We start from the raw sequence: 20,349 nt of genomic DNA on the forward strand, positions 1-20,349 counted from the left end.
ATGTCGCTCTTGCTGCTGGTGATTCTCTGATCCACCTCTACGCAGACGACACTATTCTGTATACTTCTGGCCTTCTTTTGAACAGTGTTAACAACCCTCCAGGCGAGCTTCAATGCCATACAACTCTCTTCCGTGGCCTCCAATTGCTCTTAAATACAAGTAAAACTAAATGCATGCTTCTCAACCGATCGCTGCCTGCACCTGCCCGCTGTCCAACATCACTACTCTGGACGGCTCTGACTTAGAATATGTGGACAACTACAAATACAGTGGGGAGAACAAGTATTTGATACACTGCCGATTTGAAGGTTTTCCTACTTACAAAGCATGTAGAGGTCTGTAATTTTTATCATAGGTACACTTCAACTGTGAGAGACGGAATCTAAAACAAAAATCCAGAAAATCACATTGTATGATTTTTAAGTAATTAATTTGCATTTTATTGCATGACATAAGTATTTGATACATCAGAAAAGCAGAACTTAATATTTGGTACAGAAACCTTTGTTTGCAATTACAAAGATCATACGTTCCTGTAGTTATTGACCAGGTTTGCACACACTGCAGCAGGGATTTTGGCCCACTCCTCCATACATACCTTCTCCAGATCCTTCAGGTTTCGGGGCTGTCGGGGGCAATACGGACGTTCAGCTCCCTCCAAAGATTTTCTATTGGTTTCAGGTCTGGAGACTGGCTAGGCACTTCCAGGACCTTGAGATGCTTCTTACGGAGCCACTCCTTAGTTGCCCTGGCTGTGTGTTTCGGGTCGTTGTCATGCTGGAAGATCCAGCCACGACCATCTTCAATGCTCTTACTGAGGGAAGGAGGTTTTTGGCCAAGATCTCGCGATACATGGCCCATCCATCCTCCCCTAATACGGTGCAGTCGTCCTGTCCCCTTTGCAGAAAAGCATCCCCAAAGAATTATGTTTCCACCTCCATGCTTCACGGTTGGGAGGTGTTCTTGGGGTTGTACTCAACCTTCTTTTCCTCCAAACACGGCGAGTGGAGTTTAGACAAAAAGCTCTATTTTTGTCTCATCAGACCACATGACCTTCTCCCATTCCTCCTCTGGATCATCCAGATGGTCATTGGCAAACTTCAGACGGGCCTGGACATGCGCTGGCTTGAGCAGGGGGACCTTGCGTGCGCTGCAGGATTTCAATCCATGACAGCGTAGTGTGTTACTAATGGTTTTCTTTGAGACTGTGGTCCCAGCTCTCTTCAGGTCATTGACCAGGTCTGCCGTGTAGTTCTGGGCTGATCCCTCACCTTCCTTATGATCATTGTGCCCCACGAGGTGAGATCTTGCATGGAGCCCAGACCGAGGGTGATTGACCGTCATCTTGAACATCTTCCATTTTCTAATAATTGCGCCAACAGTTGTTGCCTTCTCACCAAGCTGCTTGCCTATTTCCTGTAGCCCATCCCAGCCTTGTGCAGGTCTACAATTTTATCCCTGATGTCCTTACACAGCTCTCTGGTCTTGGCCATTGTGGAGAGATTGGAGTCTGTTTGATTGAGTGTGTGTACAGGTGTCTTTTATACAGGTAACAAGTTCAAACAGGTGCAGTTAATACAGGTAATGAGTGGAGAACAGGAGGGCTTCTAAAAAGAAAAACTAACCGGAGATTCTTACTGGTTGGTAGGTGATCAAATACTTATGTCACGCAATAAAATGCAATTTAATTACTTAAAAATCTACAATGTGATTTTCTGGATTTTTTTTTTGATTCCGTCTCTCACAGTTGAAGTGTACCTTATGAAAATTACAGACGTCTACATGCTTTGGAAGTAGGAAAACCTTCAAAATCGGCAGTGTATCAAATACTTGTTCTCCCCACTGTACCTAGGTGTCTGGTTAGACTGTAAACTCTCCTTCCAGACTCACATCAAACATCTCCAATCAAAAGTTAAATCTAGATTGGCTTCCTATTCCGCAACAAAGCATCCTTCACTCATGCTGCCAAACATACCCTGTAAAACTGACCATCCTACCAATCCTCGACTTCGGTGATGTCATTTACAAAATAGCCTCCAAACCCTACTCAATAAATTGGATGCAGTCTATCACAGTACCATCCGTTTTGTCACCAAAGCCCCATATAACCCACCACTGCGACCTGTCACATCTCGTTGGCTGGCCCTCGCTTCATACTCGTTGCCAAACCCACTGGCTCCAGGTCATCTACAAGACCCTGCTAGGTAAAGTCCCCCTTATCTCAGCTCGCTGGTCACCATAGCAGCACCTACCTGTAGCACGCGCTCCAGCAGGTATATCTCTCTGGTCACCCCAAAACCAATTCTTCCTTTGGCCGCCTCTCCTTCCAGTTCTCTGCTGCCAATGACTGGAACGAACTACAAAAATCTCTGAAACTGGAAACACTTATCTCCCTCACTAGCTTTAAGCACCAGCTGTCAGAGCAGCTCATAGATTACTGCACCTGTACATAGCCCATCTATAATTTAGCCCAAACAACTACCTCTTTACTACTGTATTTATTTATTTTGCTCCTTTGCACCCATTATTTCTATCTCTACTTTACACTTTTTCCTTGCAAACAAACCATTCCAGTGTTTTTTTTTGTTTTTTTACTTGCTATTTTGTATTTACTTCGCCACCATGGCCTTTTTATATTTTTATTTATTTATATATATATTTTGTTTGCCTTCACCTCCCTTATCTCACCTCACTTGCTCACATTGTATATAGACTTATTTTTCACTGTATTATTGACTGTATGTTTGTTTTAGTCAATGTGTAACTATGTGTTGTTGTATGTGTCGACCTGCTTTGCTTTATCTTGGCCAGGTCGCAATTGTAAATGAGAACGTGTTCTCATTTTGCCTACCTGGTTAAATAAAGGTGAAATAAAAAATAAAAAATAGAATCAGCAATTTCCTGAAAGACAATGCCGTATACACTGAGTACACAAAACATTACGAACCTGCTCTTTCCATGACATGGGTGAATCCAGGTGAAAAGTATGATCCCATACTGATGTCACTTGTTAAATCCACATCAAACCAGTGTAGATGAAGGGGAGGAGACAGGTTAAATGATTTTTAAGCCATGAGAAATGGATTATYTAAGTGTGCCATTCAGAGAGGGTTAATGGGCAAGACAAAATATTTAAGTACCTTTGAACAGGTTATGGTAGTAGGTGCCAGGCACACGATTTGAGTGCATTTGTCACGCTCAACAGTTTCCCGTGTGTATCAAGAATGGTCCACCACCCAATGGACATCCAGCCAACTTGACAACTGTGGGAAGCATTGGAGTCAACACGGGCCAGCATCCCTGTGGACCGCTTCKGACAACTTGTAGTCCATTCCCCAATGCATTGAGGCTGTTCAGAGGGCAAAATATAATGTACATTACATATGCTATGTAAAAAAGCCTTTATAAATCAATTTCATTGATAGGTAGCGTGTTTAGGGATAGWTAACATGTAAAGGAATGTTTGATAGTATGGGTGCTGTAATGAAAAGTGTTCTCATTGGACAAGTGCACGTATGTATGACCTGTTTCAAAGCGTTTCTCACAACGGAGCAGGTCCCAGGGCCATCCCCCAGGCCATGTGATCTCTCACAASGGGGGATAAGATGAATCCGGGAACACCTCAGATCTCCAAATCAAAATGATATTGAGCATCTCTGATTTAACAAAGGTGAGCTCTGTTAGGGCCACAGGGCTCTGTTGGGGTAAAGGGAGTGGGATATCGATGTCATGAGAACATTTCCAGTGTGTCCAYAGTGTCTGTGTGTTTATGGAGGATACAGTACCCCACCAGTGCTGACACACACGTAAACAGCTGTTCTAAACATACTTASAGCGCAAACCCATCTTCCGCCGGAGGCTTAACACCCCTCTCTAGCCAGCAAATTATCCTAATTGGTTTCTATGCKATAGCCATGATGCAAATCTCTGGCTTCAGATTCCAATTAAGCACACAGACACATCTGTATTTACACTGGAGAGGATTATATAAGACAAGATGGAGGAGACATTGGTAAATAAAACACAGAACAGCCTTTTGTGAGTTGAACAGAAAATATGCAATTTATTGGTTTGCTTTGTCAATATATATCTGTTTTGGGGGTGGTTATGATAGACTAAATTTGTATTTAAATAAGTTAAAACCTTTCATTTTCACAATCGTGAGAGATATCAGTGGACTTGTTTGCTTTCCTCAACCTATCAGGAGACCCAAAAATCWCAACAGTCAGAATGTTGAGAGGAATTTCTAAGTGCCGCTCACTCTGTCAGGGGTAGAATGAGTTACACAGAAGAAATGCAGTGCTTTTGATGGCCCATAATAAACACAAAATAAATTTACAAAAACATGTTAGAATTATCCAGGTGAAAGAATGAGAACTAATTATGACATGGGTCATTGCATTGGGACTTGATATATGGGACTGGAATAGCCACTTTAGATACCAACTTGGTGTGTTAGAATAGCTCCCATGCAGCTCCCACCTCCCACAGGTTAACTGTTATGGTAACATTTGTCCGGGGCTCCACTACAGAACATAGACCTCTCCAGCAATAGTACACTTACACACCTCCATCCCAAAGCCTTATGAGTGATGATCAGGACATAGCATAGGTCATAAACAGTCAAAACGACTATATACAGGCCAATAGCACACCTAACATTGAAATGTGCATTGACAATGATCATTTAATTAAATTAACTGTCTGACCACTTCTCTCACAAGCATGAAATAGGCTTCATGATGGAAGTGCTCGCTCTCCTTCACTCCCTCTTCATCCCCCTCTCAGTTCAGTGTCATGCGCTGTGGCCGCTCCAGGTTGGCACGGAACTTGTCCAGGAAGCGTGATGCCAGCTCGTCGTCCACAAGGCGCCCATCGCTGGACAGGGTGACGGTCATCAGCTGCTGGGTGCTCAGGGCACCGGTCTCCTCGGTCAGATGCAGCACAGCCCTTGATGTTCCCACAGCCAGGATACATGCCTGGGGAGGGTTGATCACCGCACTGAACTCACTGATGCCAAACATTCCCAGGTTAGAAATACTGTCAGAGAGAGCGAGAGAGAGAGATTTAATCTTTCATGCCAATAAAGCTCATTTGATTTGTGAGGAATCGGGAGGAATAAATAGGGGGAGGAGAGATAGGAGAATGAGGGGGAGGTATGAGAGAGTGCGAGAGAGAAAGAAGGGTGGTGAGTGAAGGGAGGGAAATGAGAGAGATAGGAGGCAATGGATATCCCATTATAAGTATGGCTCAGCCAGGGAAAACATGCAGACAATTAACCAAGGGGAGATCACAGTCAGAGATAACGGGGCCTTATTACTACCGATTCCCTGTTACTAATAAATTCAATACAACATATACTCACATCGTAAAGAAGGGTGAGAGGTGAATAAAACTGAATACAACAGAGCAGTGGAATATATAGGCGAATAKAACGGAATACAAGAGGACACCAGAGGGAACATTTCCTCAACAGACAAAGACAATGTGACACTTCTAACAACAGAGGTGAACACAGAGAGAGACCATCCTAGCTCTGTGTCTGGTGAGCAATAACATCCATAGGCAATTTGCTGTGTGACTTAATGACATACAGGCCTTGGGGATGGATGGACGAATGGATAAAGTGAGGGATGGAACGAGGGAGGTAGTAAGCATATAAACTCAAAYAAACTGCGTTTATTTTCAGCAGACGTAATATGTGTAAATATTTGTATGAACACAACAAGATTCAACAACTGAGACAAACTGAACAAGTTCCACAGACATGTGACTAACAGAAATGGAATAATGTGTCTCGGAACAAAGGGGGGGTTCAAAATCAAAAGTAACAGTCAGTATCTGGTGTGGCCACCAACTGCACTAAGTACTACAGTACATCTCCTCCTCATGGACTGCATCAGATTTGCCAGTTCTTGCTGTGAGATGTTACCCCACTCTTCCACCAAGGCACCTGCAAGCTCCAGGACATTTCTGGGGGGAATGGCCCTAGCCTTCACCCTCCGATCCAACAGGACCCAGACGTGCTCAATGGGATTGAGATCCGGGCTCTTCGCTGGCCATGGCAGAACATGGACATTCTGGTCTTGCGGGAAATCACGCACAGAACGAGCAGTATGGCTGGTGGCATTGTCATGCTGGAGGGTCAGGTCAGGATGACCCTGCAGGATGTGTACCACATGAGGGAGGAGGATGTCTTCCCTGTAACGCACAGCGTTGAGATTGCCTGCATAACAACAAGCTCAGTCTGATGATGCTGTGACACACCGCCCCAGACCATGACGGACCCTCCACCTCCAAATCGATCCCGTTCCAGAGTACAGMKCTTGGTGTAACGCTCATTCCTTCGACGATAAACGCGACTCCGAACTTCACCCKTGGTGAGACAAAACCGCGACTCGTCAGTGAAGAGCACTTTTTGCCAGTCCTGTCTGGTCCAGCGACGGTGGCTTTGTGCTCATAGGCGACGTTGTTGCCGGTGATGTCTGGTGAGTACCTGCCTTACAACAGGCCTACAAGCCCTCAGTCCAGCATCTCTCAACCTGAGCACTGATGGAGGGATTGTGCATTCCTGGTGTAACTCGGGCAGGTGTGATGTTCGGATGTACCGATCCTGTGCAGGTGTTGTTACACGTGGTCTGCCACTGRGAGGACGATCAGCTGTCTGTCCTGTCTCCCCGTAGCGCTGTCTTAGGCGTCTCACAGTACGGACATTGCAATTTATTGCCCTGGCCACATCTGCAGTCCTCATGCCTCAGGCACGTTCACGCAGATGAGTAGGGACATTGGGCATCGTTCTTTTTGTTTTTCAGAGTCAGAAGAAAGGCCTCTTTAGTGTCCTAAGTTTTCATAACTGTGACCTTAACTGCCTACTACCATCTGTAAGCTGTTGGTGTCTTAACGACCGTTCCACAGGTGCATGTTAATTAATTGTTTATGGTTCATTGAACAAGCATGGGAAACAGTGTTTAACCCCTTCACAATAAAGATCTGTGAAGTTACTTGGATTTTTACGAATTATCTTTGAAAGACAGGGTACTGAAAAAGGGACGTTTCTTTATTTGCTGAGTTTATCTTCAAGGAGAGATAGAGAGCTCACATCCTCTATAGGAATTAATTATCCTCCTCTCCGAGACAAAAACCCCATTTATGTCTAAAAGACCCCATTAATWTGAATGCATTAAAACAGCCCGCCCTCCCTCCACTGGAATGGATGGCCACGTAATTGATGGCTCTTGTCGTCTGGCCACATATTCTCTTCATGCCTGCATGTGATAATGTAGACTATGCATAATATATGGACTAGCTATTATATGGGGCTGGGTTATAACTAATAGCAGGACATTTAGGACTGCTTCCCTATCAGCAGACCACTGAACTATACAGGAATTATTACCTCATGCCTGGTGCCAGGTACAAATCTTCCCCCGTGAAATAGTTCCCAATCGTTCTAAGATTGTGACGTCATGCTGTAAAATTTCTCCCTGCGTGAAAATGTTCCCAGTTCAATAATTGCASGTGCATCTCTTTATGTGGATGGCGGATGTCTCTCCCTCTACCTCAAAAAACTGTTCCGTGGGAACGCACATTTACTTCACACATCTGCCAATCAATGCTGGCCAGGAGTATTMACCAATAACAAGATGCTTGTTGAGGTCAGCATATAAATACCCAGACTGTGCAAAGTGCTGAGGGTTGATGTGAGGAGAGATTTTTTGCGTTTGCCAATTTTGATTGACAATGCATATTTGTTAATTTAACTAGCTATACACCTCTGAGAACAAGGTCACTCGACCAGTTTAGAGCTAATTACGCTAGTTAGCTAGCTAAGTCAAGGGCGAGGGGGTGTGAGAAACATCTGCAGGAGCTCAGCCATCCACACAGACGATTGTGCAATTAATGACTGGGAACATTTTCAAACTGTGAACATTTTTACAACATGACGTCAAAATCAGAACAATTGGGAACTAATTCATGCTGGGAAGATTTTTACATGACACTTGGCACAAACACGGCAGATAGTAATAATAGTGAAGTCGACGGTGATACAGACACAGCTATTGAGCACCTTGCTACCACACATGGTCTCCCACGCCGTAGACCTGTACGTCTGTATACTTAAATGTTGAAGAACATGTGAAGTGCTGAGTAGAACCTGAGTCAAAGATCAGTTCACCCAAAAATCGATAATTACATAGAGATCTGTTTTTGACAATATATCGTATAGTTTTGACATTATCGCAATATTATATTTGTGCTAGTTGGCTGTACCTGCACCAAAACTTCCTTCATAGCTTGTTCTCCATCTTTTGAAATATGGTGCCAACACTTATATTTCCATGACTGCTCAGAACTGTTTTTGTCATGGCTCTCTTGTTCCTCTGCAGCAGACGTAGTGCCTTCAGAAAGAATTCACACCCCCTGACTTTTTCCACATTTTGTTATGTAACCGCCTGACTTAAAAATTTATTAAATTCAGATGTGTCACTGGCCTAGACACTATACCCTATAATGTCAAAGTGGAATTCTGTTTTTAAAATTAACAAAATATGAAAAGATGTCTTCAGTCAATAAATATTCTACCCCTTTGTTATGGCAAGTGTAAATAAGTTCAGGAGAAAAAAAAAGTGCTTATAAAGTGCATTCGGAAGGTGTTCAGACCCCTTGACTTGTTCTACATTTTGTTAAAGCCTTATTCTAAAATGGATTAAATACACAAATCTTAATATATATTTTTTTTTTTTATCAATCTACACCCCATAATGACAAAGTGAGAAGAATACCCTGAAATATCACATTTACATAAGTATTCAGACCCTTTACTCAGTACTTTGTTGAAGCACCTTTGGCAGCGATTACAGTCTCAAGTCTTCTTGGGTATGACGCTACAAGCTTGGCACACCTGTATTTGGGGAGTTTCTCCCATTCTTCTCTGCAGATTTTCTCAAGCTATGTCAGGTTGGATGGGGAGCATCACCGCACAGCTATTTTCAGGTAACTCCATAGATGTTCAATCGGGTTCAAGTCCGGGCTCTGGCTGGGCCACTCAAGGACATTCAGAGACCTGTCCGGAAGACACTCCTGACTTGCCTTGGCTGTTTGCTTAGGGTTGTCCTGTTGGAAGGTGAAGCTTTGCCCCAGTCTGAGGTCCTGAGCGCTCTGGAGCAGGTTTCCATCAAGTATATCTCTGTACTTTGCTCCGCTCATCTTTCCCTATATCCTGACAAGTGTGCTAAGGAAGTATTTACAAAAAAAAACTGAAGTAAAAAAATAAATAAAACATGTGAACCCAGGTCTGGAGGGTTGTATTAGTGGCCTATGGCAGCTGAGGCCTCACCCAGTCCCTGCCGCTGGATAACATCCCCACAGCATGATGCTGCCACCACCATGCTTCACCGTAGGGATGGTGCCAGGTTTCCTCCAGACATGACGCAAGGCAATCAGGCCAAAGAGTTCAATTGTGGTTTCATCAGGACAGAGAATTTTGTTTCTCATGGTCTGAGTCCTTTAGGTGACTTTTTGCAACTCTAAGCGGGCTGTCATGTGCCTTTTACTGAAGAGTGGCTTCCGTCTGGCCCCTCTACCATAACGGCCTGATTGGTGGAGTGCTGCAGAGATGGTTGTCCTTCTGGAAGGTTCTCCCATCTCCYCAGAGGAACTCTGGAGCTCTGTCAGAGTGACCATTGGGTTCTTGGTCATCTCCCTGACGAAGGCCCTTCTCCCCCGTTTGCTCAGTTTGGCCGGGCGGCCAGCTCTAGGAAGAGTCTTGGTGGTAAATTAMATATCTGTATTTCACTTTCAATACATTTGCAAACATGTCTATAAACATGTTTTCATTATGGGGCATTGTGTGTAAATGGTTGAAGAAAAATAATTACTTAATCCATTTTGAATTAAGGCTGCAACAACAAAATGTGGACTAAGCAAGGGGTATGAATACTTTATGAAGGKAATGTATTGTGAGCAATATGTTTTGAATGTAAAGTCACTATAAAAATCAGTATCCAATCGCAATACATATAGAATCGCAATACATTTCGTATCGGCACCTAAATATTACGATAATATCGTATCGTGATGTCCCRGGCAATTCCCAGCCCTAATAGCAAGGGCGTGTTGTGTTTACCTGAAGGAGCCTCCCTGGTACTCATGAGGAAGCAGCTTCCCATTTCGAGCCTTCTGGGCCAGAGCCTGGAGAGAAGAGATAAGCATTTAGTCAGTCATCTAATGTAGTCAGATGATCTTCTGGACTTACTCTGAAATGAGATTGTCAGGGATAAACTGGTTTACATTCTGGCCTAACTCAAATCAATGATCTACTGTCTAGAGGTGATGCTGGTTCAATCATATCTATCAAATCAGGTTTCTAGTAGTTCCAGTGATATCGTTGAACCATGAAGTCCACACTGTAATGTTGAAATGCTGACAACCTCCAACATGGCATGGTTAACATTCTAAAGGCAAACCTCACTCAGAGTTCATACTGTCAACACCCCAACTGCTTTACTAAAAGGGCTTCACACCAGAGCTTCTGTTAGCATCACTTAAATAAACCTAGGCATCAACACACACAGAGCTAGAGCAGAGTGCAGTTCAATACCACTCTGTTGAACCCCTTCGAAGGCAACACATTGCTTTTTCATTAACACAATGAGAGCTAAATTGGCTGAGCGGGAGGGAACACTGCAGGCTATTGCTTTTAATGAAGAATCCCACTAATTTAGAGTTAAAGGCTCTGCAAGGTCAATCTGTCATTTGCAGTGGCCATARAGCATTTACTGCGATARGGCCTCTGTAGAAGTCAAGTCATTCATACTACTTACGCTCTGCATTGTTAAAAAAATTAGGAGGCGCATGGCATCGCCATATGGAGCTCGATTTGGCCTCCGCAGGAGCCGCCATTGCGTCACACCCTCCATACGGAGCCTCGGGACAGCATTGCAGGATCGAGCATAAATCAGCTATTAGTCTTTAGAAGGATCCTAAGCAGGCCATCTGGGGTGAAATGTGACTGCACTAGACTAATGACAACAATATTCTGTTAAATGAACATTGTGTGTAAACAATCGACTCATCTTGATTTACAGCTCTGAATGCATGTCCTGTAGCCTATCATCTAAGTTTAACCCAGTTGACARCATTGTTGATTACAAGTCCAGGGTAAACTTCAAACACAGTAGTACTTTTGTATACTATACATTTTCCCTTTACTGGCTACAGTGGAGTGAGAGCCCAAGTTGCTGCTTCACCAAATGTATTAAGTGTGTCATCCTCCCTATTGACCTGAATCGACTAGACTGAGTAAGGGAGTTGACATGACTCAGTGAGCAGAGAAGACAGGAGAGCAGTTCTCTCATGTAATGGTGCTTTACAAACAATAACATAAACACACATTCCCTTCTTCAATCAAAAGTCAAAATAATCAATATGACGTATCATAATCCTACATACAACACTCATGTACGTCATGCTCATTCAAATTGAAATATGCTTTATAGATATTGCAGCGAAGCTGCTTTTATCTAAAACACTATGTCAAAAGACCCAGAGACGCAATAGAACACATGGGGAGCCATTTGCAATAAAAGCACTGAAAGGAGAAGCAATCATGTTTTCAGTGGATTCAGGCATGGTAGCCAGTGAGCGCTCTGTGTATTTRCCAGACCACATGTTGTATTCAATTAGCTGCTGATAAGGGGTTTACATTCTGCCCTAACTCAAACCAGGCTTCTGACTCATATTTAATGTGTAGTAAATGTGCATGAGAAAGAGAACAGTCTGAGTGTATATACATGGTTGTGTGRGTGTGTCTTGTTAGCGATTGTGTGCACTCTGGGGAGAGTCAATATTAGAGAACAGTAATGAGTTGTGGCGGGCCACAAAATGGGGAGCACATGTCCACCGCATCATTTGAGGGGATTTACATTGTCACTGCTGGTGACACAGCCTAATCACTAGCCTCTTGAGACAGAAGTCTATTTCTTAAGCTGGCACACCGGTGTGTTGTGTGCGTGAGAGCGAGCAAGAATGAATGTGCATGTACAAGTGTGTTTGAGCTCTCCCTCCCTCCCGCTCTCCCCAGCTGCAGGCAGTCACCTGAGGGTAAGGACTGACTAGTGGTTCTGTAGACTCCATTAGTGGCCTATGGCAGCTGAGGCCTCTGTACCCACCCCCACTATAAACCTCTTTATATACCTTCTACTGATCTACCATGGTGATATTTTCTCATCATATCCGTATGWATATTTATGTATAATTATGGCACAGTTGATAGCTGGATGCTGAAATGGAGATGGAGGGAACTTGAGTCTTAAATGTCCAATAACTCAGACAAATGCAGTGAAGAAAAATAAGTGTTYAGGAAGTATTTTCTAAAATAAACTGAAGTAAAAAATAAATAAAACAGGTGAACCCAGGTCTGGAGGGTTGTACTTCAGGCCTCTACCAAAGCATTATCTGCATTATTCTTTGCAGTTATTAAATCTTGCACAAATTATGTTGGTGTTGCTAGTGGATTGATAGAAGAAACCAAGTCTTAATGAATTGATGATACAGTACATGACCATCATGCAAACTGTGTCAAACAAGTACATTTTCTTCACATTGTGCTATTGTGTGTGTTTTTTCGCGTTTTGTCATTTATTTTGTACATAATGTTTCTGACCGAAAAGAGCTTCTGGATATCAGAACCGCGATTGCTCACCTTGTACAGGACAAAGATTTTTTCTTTGATGAGTCGGACGCAAAGGTTTTATTTCAGACACTGGACAAGGCCCTAATCCCTGTAATTCGCATGAAGAAGAGAGGGAGATATAGGCCGTAGGTTAAGGGTGCCTTGTAAGAATCTGACAGCGAGTGTGTAACCTGCCTCCACACTACAAGTCATTACCCAGCCTGACCTTTCTAAAGAAAGCTCCTGAGGAATGCAGTCTAAGTCAGTTTCAGAGCAAAGGGGTGCTGGTGATAGTACAGTCCTACACTAATTTTAGTGGAACTTTAATTTGAGTGTTTTGTAACTACTATTAAATAATGGAGACAGCTAATTCCATTTCAGATACTGTAACATTAACGATTGTAATCCCCTCCGGCCGGGATAGTTAGCAGCTCACTGGCATGTATTTCTCCAACAGTACATAAGGCCACCATTCTGAACTGTGAGCTCAACAGTGCCRGGGTATCGAACAACCCTACCTTGGCATTAGCTGAGATCTCCTGCACCCCCTTGTCAGCAGCGTTCYTGATGATGGGGGTGATGAGGCCCTGTGGGGTCGCCACAGCGATGGAGATGCTAATGGAGTCCAGTGCCTGAGGCCCCTCCCCCGACCAGGTCACGTTGACCTCCGGCAGCTCCTGAAGGCAAAGGTCAGGTCAGATTTTGTCAGAGGAGATTAGACACTGAGGACGAGAAGAGGACTGAGGGGGAGAGAGTGGAAGGGTGGAAGAGAAGGGGATAAAGGAAGACAGACTCAATGACTCTCAGAATCACCTACATTTACACATACCCAGAACTTGCCTTAGTGAGAAGGTGCTGCCAGCAATGGACAATATACAAACAAAATGCAGACAGTCCACAGACATCATACAGACTATACAATATCAGAACAGTAAACATAAAACTCTGGAGTATAGGCTGATTACAGTGGGAATATACAGGTACCTGACAAAATAAAGGAAACGCCAACAATAGGGCGTTGGGCCACCACCGCTTCAATGCACCTTGGCATAGACGCTACAAGTGTCTGGAACTCTATTGGAGGGATGCGACACCATTCRAACATGAGAAATTCCATAATTTGGTGCTTTGTTGGTGGTAGAAAACACTGTCTCATTCGCCGCTCTAGAATCTCCCATAAGTGTTTATTGGTGTTGAGATTTGGTGACTGAGACAGSCATGGCATATGGTTTACATCTTTTTCATGCTCATCAACCCATTCAGTGACCACTTGTGCCCTGTGGATGGAGGCAAAGCCATGGTAGCCAAAAGGATGGCCTTCCCAGCATTTTTAGACATGACCCTAAGCATGACGGAATGTTAATTGCTTAATTKACACAAGAACCACACCTTTTTGGAAGCACCTATTTTCAATATAGAGTCCATTGTAGTGCTCATTTTCTCAAATGTTTCCATTATTTTGGATGTTACCTGTACAATTTACAGCGGGATATATCAATATAAGCAGATATACACACACATAACCCCATAATGACAAAGCAAAGACAGGCATAGGATAAGATATCTGGGGTGAGATTTCCTGTGTGTGTTCATGATGTTCATGCTTTTGCAGTCTATAGACATATTGATGTAATATTTCTATACATTTTATTCTGACTAACTTTACAAACTTCCTCAGAAGGTGAATATATGTACTATTCCCAAGTACTCTGAAGGCCCTTTTCTGGAGGTGAAATCACAACCGCACRGTGAAATAACTCTTGCACTTGACTTTTTTTGCTAGCACTGACTTTACTGAAGAAAAATAATAAGATRGTCTTCTAAATGACWAAAATGTAAATGTAAAAGCCTCCATATACGTAATTGACATCTGATAACAGCCAGGTTGTATGTCACCTTGCCAATGAAGATATTTCCCCCTTACCCAAAGGGTTTCCCACTGCTTGTCTACATACAGTGCATTCGGAGAGTATTCAGACCACTTGACTTTTTCCACATTTTGATACGTTACAACTTTATTCTAAAATGGATTATATATATATATTTAAAAAAATCCTCAATCTACACACATTACCCCACAATGACAAAGCGAAAAAAAAAAATGAAATACCTTACTTACATAACAGTTGAAGTCAGAAGTTTACATACACTAAGGTTGTAGTCATTAAAACTCGTTTTTCAACCACGCCACAAATTTCTTGTTAACAGACTATAGTTTTGGCAAGTCGGTTAGGATTTTCCAACAATTGTTTACAGACAGATTAATTCACTGTATCACAATTCCAGTGGGTCAGAAGTTAAAATAAACTAAGTTGACGGTGCCTTTAAAGAGTTTGGAAAATTCCAGAAAATGATGTCATGGCTTTAGAAGCTTCTGATAGGCTAATTGACAAAATTTGAGTCAATTGGAGGTGTACCAGTGGATGTATTTCAAGGCCTACCTTCAAACTCGCTTGACATCATGGGAAAATGAAAAGAAATCAGCCAAGACCGCCACAAGTCTGATTGTAGACCGCCACAAGTCTGGTTCATCCTTGGGAGCAATTTCCAAACGCCTGAAAGTACCATGTTCATCTGTACAAACAATAGTACGCCAGCATAAACGCCATTGGACCACGCAGCCGTCATACCGCTCAGGAAGGAGATGCGTTCTTCCTCCTAGAGATGAACATACTTTGGTGCAAATCAATCCCAGAACAACAGCAAAGGACCTTGTGAAGATGCTGGAGGAAACAGGTACAAAACTATCTATATCCACAGTTTTAAACGCGAGTCTATATCGACATAACCTGAAGGGCCGCTCAGCAAGGAAGAAGCCACTGCTCCAAAACCAGCATAAAAAAGCCAGACTACAGTTTGCAACTGCAGATGGGGACAAAGATACATACTTTTTGGAGAAATTCTCCTGGTCTGATGAAACAAAAATAGAACTGTTGGGCCATAATGACCATCATTATGTTAGGAGGAAAAAGGGGAGGCTTGCAAGCCAAGAACACATCCCAACGTGAAGCACGGGGGTGGCAGCATCATGTTTGGGGTGCTTTGCTGCAGGAGGGACTGGTGCACTTCACAAAATAGATAGTATCATGAGGGAGGAACATTAGTGGATGTATTGAAGCAACATCTCAAGACATCAGTCAGGAAGTTAAAGCTTGGTCGCAAATGGGTCTTACAAATGGACAAGCTTCTTCCAAAGTTGTGGCAAAATGGCTTAAGGACAACAAAGTCAAAGGTATTGGAGTGGCCATCACAAAGCCCTGACCTCAATCCTATAGAAAATGTGTGGGCAGAACTGAAAAAGCGTGTGCGAGCAAGGAGGCCTACAAACCTGACTCAGTTACACCAGCTCTGTCAGGAGGAATGGGCCAAAATTCACCCAACTTATTGTGGGAAGCTTGTGGAAAGCAAACCGAAATGTTTGACCCAAGTTAAAGTTAAAGGCAATCCTACCAAATACTAATTGAGTGTACGTAAACTTCTGACCCATGGGAATGTGATGAAAGAAATGAAAGCTGAAATAAATCATTCTCTCTACATTACTCTGAATTTCACATCTCTAAAATAAAGTGGTGATCCTAACTGACCTAAGACAGGGATTTTTACTAGGATTAAATGTCAGGAATTGTGAAAAACTGAGTTTCAATGCATTTGGCTAAGGTGTATGTAACTTCTGACTGACTGTAGTAAATGTGATTGTTTTTTATTTGTAATACATTTGCAGAAATTCAAAAAAACTGTTTTGCTTTGTCATTAAGGCTGTAACGTAACAAAATGTTGAAAAAGATCTGGTCCTGGAGGCCATCAAGGTCCTGGAGTGGCCTAGCCAGTCTCCAGACCTGAACCCAATAGAAAATCTTTGGAGGGAGCTGAAAGTCCGTATTGCCCAGCGACAGCCTGAAACCTAAAGGATCTGGAGAAGGTCTGTATGGAGGAGTGGGCCAAAATCCCTGCTGCAGTGTGTGCAAACCTGGTCAAGAACGACAGGAAACGTATGATCTCTGTAATTGCAAACAAAGGTTTCTGTACCAAATATTAAGTTCTGCTTTATCAAATACTTATGTCATGTAATAAAATGCAAATTAATTACTTAAAAATCATACAATATGATTTTCTGTATTTTTGTTTTAGATTCCGTCTCTCACAGTTGAAGTGTACCTATGATAAAAATTACAGATCTCTACATGCTTTGTAAGTAGGAAAACCTGCAAAATCGGCAGTGTATCAAATACTTGTTCACCCCACTTTAACTGCATTCTCGTGTTTCTTTTATTTATTTATTTTTGTATTTCACCTTTTCTGCTTATCTATACTATTACCTTTATTCTGCATTGTTGGGAAAGAGCTCGCAAGTTAACCCAATGAGTCCCACCAGCGAGATTTAGGARTTCTAACCCCTTTTAAAACATGTGTGTTTGAGCTACAGACTTTTGGGTTGTACCATTGGATTCATATTTTTCTTCTACCAACCATTAGTCTGTGTGATTAARGGGGACTGAGCTAGAGCAGAGGGGCCCGGGGCAGACTTTTTTTTAAACCAAACTCTGTGGAGTTGGAATGGTTTAAGCTACAAACTATTAAATACAATCTATGAAAAGCTGAGACTAACAAGCTACACAAGCGTCGTTAGAAGGGGTGTTTCTACATAGATCATAGGAATACCAAGGACATTGTGTTTATAATACCGTAATAAGCTTACAATGCTGCTTTCACAAACTCCAAAACAGTTGTCACTGACTAGTTGGATATTAATTTCGCACTGAGCTAACAATTTCTATACTTACAGCACTCACATAAATTAGTTTGTGTCAGGTTTTTTTTTATTGACATTTGCCAATAAAACGCATGAATGCAACTGTTCGTCAATTTTGTCTCGTTGTCATGAATAGAACAATTTGAACACACTCAATTGTGGGGTGAAAATACACTGAAATATTAACAGCTCTTGGCATGATTTATTATTATTATTTTTTAACTCTTATTTTACCAAGTAATTTAACTGAGACTGCATTCTTATTTACAGCAATGACCTGGAGAATAGTTACATGGGAGAAGGTGGGGGGGGGTGAATGAGTCAATTGGAAGTTGGGGATGATTAGGTGGCCATGATGGTATAAGGGCCAGATTGGAAATGTAGACAGGACACCAGGTTTAAGACCTCTACTCTTTCAATAAGTACCATGGGATCTTTAGTGACCATAGATAGTTAGGACAGCTGTTTAACATCCCATCTGAAAGATGTCACCCTACACAGGGCAATGGCCCCAATCAATGCCCTGGGGCATTAAGATCTTTTTTGGGGACCAGAGGAAAGGGGGCCTTCTACTGGCCCTCCAACACAACTTCCAGCAGCATCTGGTCTCCCATCCAGGGACCGACTAGGACCAACCCTGCTTAGTTTAGCTTCAGAGGCAAGTCAGCAGTGGGATACAGGGTGGTATGCTGCTTGCAAAGACTGACCAGGTGAATCCAGGTGAAAGCTATGATCCCTTACTGATGTTAAATCAACTTCAAATCAGTGTAGATGAAGGGGAGGAGACAGTTTAAAGAAGGATGTTTAKGCTTTATGACAATTGAGACATGGATTGTGTATGAGTGCCWTTCAGAGGGTGAATGGGAAAGAAAAMATTTAAGTGACTTTGAACAGGGTATGGTAGTAGCTGCCAGGCGCACCGGTTTGTGTCAAGAACTGCAACGCTGCTGGGTTTTCCATTCTCAACAGTTTACTGGGTGTATTAAGAATGGTCCACCACCCAAAGGACATCCAGTCAACCTGACACAACTGTGGGAAGCATTCGAGTCAACATGGGCCAGCATCCCTGTGGAACGCTTTCAACACCTTGTAGAGCCCATGCCCCAACAAATTGAGTGTGGAACGTTTTCTTAATGTTTTGTACACTCTGTGTATAAGGACTGGACATGCAGATAAATGATAGGTTAACCATTTCACTGTACTGTTCTACACCTGCCATATCCTTTGCATGTGACAGTAAAACTTGAAACTATACCCTGTCCTATCACCARGATTGATAAGGTACGATTACATATTAAGATGTTTCCACAGAAGTAAGGATGGGCCAGGGTGAAAGGGCCAGTGTTATAGTAGATTCACTGCTCTGACAAAAGGCACGGCCGCAGGTCCTAACAAAGCGGTGAGCCACGTTCTCATCTTTTATTCACCTCCTTCCCTGTCTCCATGGATACAGTCAGTCACACAAAGGAGCTATATTCATATTCAAAATGCACATTATGAAAATCAAAGCTTTTTCTCTCCCCAAATTGTACTAGCTAAGGCACCCAGCTGAATCCTACAGATTTTGTTTGGCGATTACATGCCCAGTCTTCAGACAGAGCGCAGGAAATTGAAAATCTAGACATTTTCCCTACTACAGAAATGTTTTCCTTGTCGCTTTCCTTGCCATGAATTTAGAAAACCTTTCTGATTAGGGAGATTAATACTCCCTAACCAGAAAGGAGTATTCATCTCTCAGAATTCCCATCAACTGGCCGAAAGACGTGCTAGAATTAACTGGGAATTGGTGTCTATTTATAAGTCTGCCCATCAGCCAGACGATAGTAAGCTCTGTGCCTGCCTTAGCCTACCACCAGTCAGTTGATACATAMAAATGGGGTTGTTTGAACTAGGGACAGTTGGGGAGGATTGGCTTCAGGGGATCTGCAATGGTGAAGGTGACGTGGCTTTGTTGCTCAGGAAACTAAAACCGAATAAATTCCAGGCTGTGAGGCAACACACATTTTGCAAAGGGCTGTGCACTTTCTATGGGCACTGTAGATCTATCAAAAACATTCCTATGGAAATGAACATTGACAGAATGACTGAAACAGGCATGGTACTTACTCTAAGCGTAGCAGCAGCAGCCTTGATGATAAAATCATTGACGGACACTTTGATTTCCGCTGAAAAAAAAAAACGACAACAGTTGTCAAACACTCCAGATTTATAATTCAAGAGCTGCTAGTCAGTTAAGTTAATTATCRAAATACCAACTGCTCCAAAGACCATGGCAGGTGACATCTGGTATGTAAGCTATAGGATGATGTGAATTGTAAAGAAGAATCAGACTTACTAACCATGTGTGTTTAGGACAAATAGAGGCCTCCCAGCAAACCAAAATTGGTTCAGCTAAAGTTACCAGAACATTCGTTAGGTCGCGGCAAATGTTCTCATAACAKAAAATGTCCAGTCGTGATGATGATTATAGAGTGTTTGTACATTATAAAACATTTTCCAGATGTTGAARGTTCCTAGAACAAAATTAAACCATTCTTTAAAAAGGTTCCAAGAATGTTTGATTAGGTTGTGGGAACAGTCTGGTGAGAACATTGTGGGGACGTCCCAAAATATATGATRCCAAAACACAAAAACTGTCCAGTTGGGCGAWTGATTCTACGATGTTTATTTTAGGGTGAAAAAAACATTCCCCTGATGTAATAAGAACATTCCTAGAACACATTGTCTGTTCTTTAAAAGGTTCCCAGAATGAAAWATGTTAAAACTAAAACAAATACGCTATGAACGTCATAAAAACACCGTTTTTAGGAAATAATGGAACATTGTGGGAATGTTCTGTGTAACCTATGTGAATATCACAAGAATAMTCTTGCAACATCCCAGACAACTCTTAAAACTTAATTCAATGTTCTGGGAACCTTTAAAA

General features: G+C 42.5%; 1 protein-coding gene across 3 annotated transcripts in view; it reads right to left on the reverse strand.

Moving 5' to 3' along the window:
• Window positions 1-4,034: 4,034 nt before the first annotated feature.
• Window positions 4,035-20,349, reverse strand: part of LOC111952503 (pyruvate dehydrogenase protein X component, mitochondrial) — a 66,767-nt gene continuing 50,452 nt past the window's right edge. For 2 of the 3 annotated variants that reach the window (XM_023971231.2, XM_023971232.2), the window contains exons 8-11: window positions 19,530-19,588; window positions 13,192-13,350; window positions 10,127-10,191; window positions 4,035-5,040 (exon numbers count right to left, since the gene is read on the reverse strand). In XM_023971231.2, coding sequence (XP_023826999.1) covers window positions 4,785-5,040; window positions 10,127-10,191; window positions 13,192-13,350; window positions 19,530-19,588 — 539 coding nt within the window. In that variant the 3' untranslated portion in view covers window positions 4,035-4,784. The remainder of the gene's footprint in view (window positions 5,041-10,126; window positions 10,192-13,191; window positions 13,351-19,529; window positions 19,589-20,349) is intronic. The other variant, XM_023971233.2, reaches the window with a different exon arrangement.

The sequence above is a fragment of the Salvelinus sp. IW2-2015 genome, linkage group LG26, assembly GCF_002910315.2.
Source record: "Salvelinus sp. IW2-2015 linkage group LG26, ASM291031v2, whole genome shotgun sequence".
In the NCBI taxonomy this organism is placed as follows: domain Eukaryota; kingdom Metazoa; phylum Chordata; class Actinopteri; order Salmoniformes; family Salmonidae; genus Salvelinus; species Salvelinus sp. IW2-2015.